Below are 3,706 nucleotides of genomic sequence, written 5' to 3' on the forward strand. Positions count from 1 at the left end.
AGAGGCTTCACCAGAGCAAACCCACAGCTCCTGTTCTGTGGCTTTGCTTTTTCAGTGATACATCCCCACTTGATGGCCTCAATTCTGACGCAGAGGAGATGATGAGATGAGATTGTCTGCTAAGTCATGTCTGACTCTTGCAACCCCATGAACTGGGGCCTGCCAGGTTCCTCTGTCCATGGGATTCTCCAGGCAAGAATACTGGAGTGGGTTGCCATGTCCTTCTCCAGGGGATTTTCCTCACCCAGGAACTGAACCCAGGTCTCCTGCATTGCAGGCAGATTCTTTACTGACTGAGCTACAAGGGAAGTCCGAGGGAAGACAGAGGAGATGCTCAGCAAATAGGTGCTGAATTCCTATTTTCGGAGCCCCACCTCCCACCTTGAGCCATCAGCTCTGATGCTCTGTCTTTAAAAACATAAATTTCCTCTGTGTTAGCACTTTTTCTGTCTTGGGGCAGTTGGTGTTGAATGAGTCTGCTGCCTGGAACTAAGCCCCACTAAGGCTGGTTCCCTGCATATCAGACTCCAAGCATCACCACAACAAACTGGCTATCCTGCCCTCCCGCCTTCCACACTCAGATATCCTTTCCAAACACCTCTTCCCCTTTTGAGCTACCCTTGTCACTTGCCAGAACCCAAATCCAGGAATAAAAGTTGTGCAGTGAACAAGGATGAGGAGGGAGGAGGAGGAAGGTTTGTAGGCATTGATGGCGGGGACACCACTGTGTCCCTGTCACCAAACGTCCTCCCTGAACTGATGGTCCTCAGGCAGGAGTCCAGCAGTTCATGAATGCATTGAGTATAAAGCTAGTTTCTATAAAATGAATTATATCTTTCAATTACCTTTTATCAGTGAACATGAAAATGAATCCTCAAACACAGAGATTTCATCCCTAAGATGAAATTTGTAAGAGTACAAATCACAATAATAATATCAAGCTTATTTTAATCATATCCTTGGAAAACTAGATATTTCTGATCAAGATTAGTAAAAATCACTCCATATATAAATGCAGTACCCAGACTCTAAAGGATTGCTATGTCCTGTCTTCCTTTGGTTTGAGCTTCCCTTTCCTTACATGGCCTGTCCTTTTAGCCTATGGAAAATACTTTCTTTTAAGCCCTGATGGTTTTATCTGTCTCTTCTAAAGTCTGTGAGTCTGTTCTAGCTGTCAGTTCAGATTCTTGGAAGTTAAAGGTACCAAAGATTTTTTTTTTATATAAAGAAGATGAGCTTTTCTTAACCATAAAGATTGTTTCTATGACTCATGGTTTCCAGGTGTTGACACAGGAACTCTCTTCTAATTTAACAGATCTCATCCATGTGAAGGGAAGTGATCATGTTCTGTTGGCCCCTGGTTCCAGCACAGATCCTGTCCTGGGGTAGATGGGCTTCAACGTTGCTGAAGAACTGCTGGGACCCAGTGATAACTTAAGGATTTATTGATTTCATTGTCCCATTATGATTTATTTCATGTGTTTAATCCAGCTATCTAATACTATTCTAACAGGAGATGTTCTTTTATTCCACTTAATTCATTTATCTTTGCAGACTTTAAGATATCCGGAGTCCTCCAGGGACACCAGCTGGCCATCAAGTTCTTACAAACATGCAGATGCCCTTTAGGGGCTGAGAACAGGTGCTGGAAAATCTCCATTTGAGCCTGTTTTCTGTCCCCTGCTTCCTTCCCACCCCTACTCTCACTGCTGTGGAAACTCCCAAAGTCACAGCAGCAGTGATTTTCCCTTGGCTGTGCTGTACTCTGCGGTGCTCAGTTGCTCAGTCGTGTCTGACTCTTTGCGATCCCATGGACCGTAGCCATGGGCTCCTCTCTCCATGGGATTCTCCAGGCAAGTAGACTGGAGTGGGTTGCCATGCCCTGCTCAGGTTCCCTTGGCTGCTAGAGCTCAAATGAAGACACCAGTGCCTCCCAGTGGGAAAGGGATGGGTGGTGGATAAACAGGTGAAATTCCTGATCCTGAATCATATCCAGGGGATTTCTAGCTCTATCAGAAAGGCATTTCCCCACCCCTGCCTAATTTTTACCAACCAGAGAGATTCAGCCTCCCACTTCTCCCTGCCCCACCCTCCCCAAATGGTATCTGTCAAGACTTCCTGGTTAGATAGCTCTGCGCACAGAACACTTCAGCTGTCAGCAACATGATGACAATGCTGTGCCCTCAGCCTCACAGTCTATCGAGGAGGGGAGCATATCTCCTCATACGGAGGAGGGGAGAAGCAGGCAGAGTCCTCATCACCCAGCGGTGTCTCTTCTAGCTGCTCAGCATCAGGGCTGGACCTGAAACGGAAGCAGAAAGGACAAGATGCCTTACAGCCCCCAGCACGACTCTCGAAAACGATGCCACCGTCGCAGCAACAGACCACACAGAGATCCGCAGTCTCCCACCACCTCCCTTGCAAACGGAACACAGCCATAGATTCTGACTCCCACAGGAGGGAGGGGATCATCCGCACTCCACACACCCTACCTGCCATCTGCAGTGTCCGCAAAGGAAGGGTAGTCCTGGTCGTCAACAAAGGCAGCATTCTCCGGAGGGTAGATGGTATAGTACTGAGGGGGGCTTGGCATGGTGGCCGCCAACCCTCCAGTGGGTATGAGGCCACATGGGCTCACCACTGGCTGCAGGTAGGTGGTATTCATCCCCATAGGCTCTTGAGAGCCATAAGGAGGAGGGATATACTGCACCACAGTGGCGCCGTGGAAGGTGATGGGTTGGTTGATACCAGTGAACACAAAGGATTGTCCTCCCGCCGTCTGCTCCGGATCCGGGAGCCTCTCCTCACTTTCTTTGCACCACTGGCAGGACAGCATTTTGAACTTGCACACGGCAATCAGGATGAACGTCACCCCCACCGACAGCAGGATGGGCCCGAGGAGCTGGGTCCATTCGAAGTGGGAGACCCCTTGGTATTTGATCCAGCCCATGATGGTGAATGTGACCCCCACCAGTCCCAGGAAGATGCCCGAGAAGAGCAAGGTGGCCCCTGCCTTGTCGTCGTCTGACACCTGGATGTCGGCAGTGCTGGGAGTGTATGGAGTGACCGAGAACACGTTGAGAGGGAAGTCCTCCATGCGGCTGCAGCCCTGCTCCATTGTCCTCTTGCCTGCCCCAGGGCAGAGGGCTTGTGAGAGCTCCTGAGAGCAGAGCCCAGGAGCCCCTGGTTCAGGTTAGTTATGGAAGAACTTTGGGCTTCTGTGGTTAACAGAGTAGAACATTCAGAGGCCTGAACTTTGTTTAGAAGAATAAAGGTCTGAGAAGTGAAGCCTGAAGCTTTCTCATAAATTTTATTAACAGTTGGAGGCCTCTGATTTGCAATTCAATGACAAGCACTCTCTCTTTCACTCATTCGGAAAGTTTTTACTGAGCACATTTTATGTGCCAGGAGGTACTTTTTTTAGATGTGTCAGGGGCTGCTCCAAGACTCTGTTTTATTGTTAATTGCTAAGTTGTGTCTAACTCTTTGTGATCTCATGGACCGTAGCCTGTCAGGCGCCTCTGTCCATGGGATTTCCCAGGCAAAACTACTGCAGTAGATAGCCCTTTCCTTCTCCAGGGGATTTTCCCCAGCCAGGGATCGAAACCTTGTCTCCTGCATTGGCAGGCATTGGGAGGTGGATTCTTTGCTGCTAAGCCACCAGGGAAGCTCTGTTCACACCCTGCCCAAACCAAGACTGTAGAAA

General features: G+C 48.9%; 1 protein-coding gene across 1 annotated transcript; it reads right to left on the reverse strand.

Moving 5' to 3' along the window:
• Positions 1–2,196: 2,196 nt before the first annotated feature.
• TMEM174 (transmembrane protein 174) lies at positions 2,197–3,118 on the reverse strand. Its single transcript, XM_019982762.1, has 2 exons — positions 2,493–3,118; positions 2,197–2,302 (listed from the first exon to the last, which is right to left on the reverse strand). The coding sequence occupies exons 1-2, from the start codon at positions 3,116–3,118 to the stop codon at positions 2,197–2,199; spliced, it is 732 nt and encodes a 243-aa protein (XP_019838321.1).
• Positions 3,119–3,706: the final 588 nt, after the last annotated feature.

This window comes from Bos indicus, chromosome 20, assembly GCF_029378745.1.
Source record: "Bos indicus isolate NIAB-ARS_2022 breed Sahiwal x Tharparkar chromosome 20, NIAB-ARS_B.indTharparkar_mat_pri_1.0, whole genome shotgun sequence".
Classification (NCBI taxonomy): Eukaryota; Metazoa; Chordata; class Mammalia; order Artiodactyla; family Bovidae; genus Bos; species Bos indicus.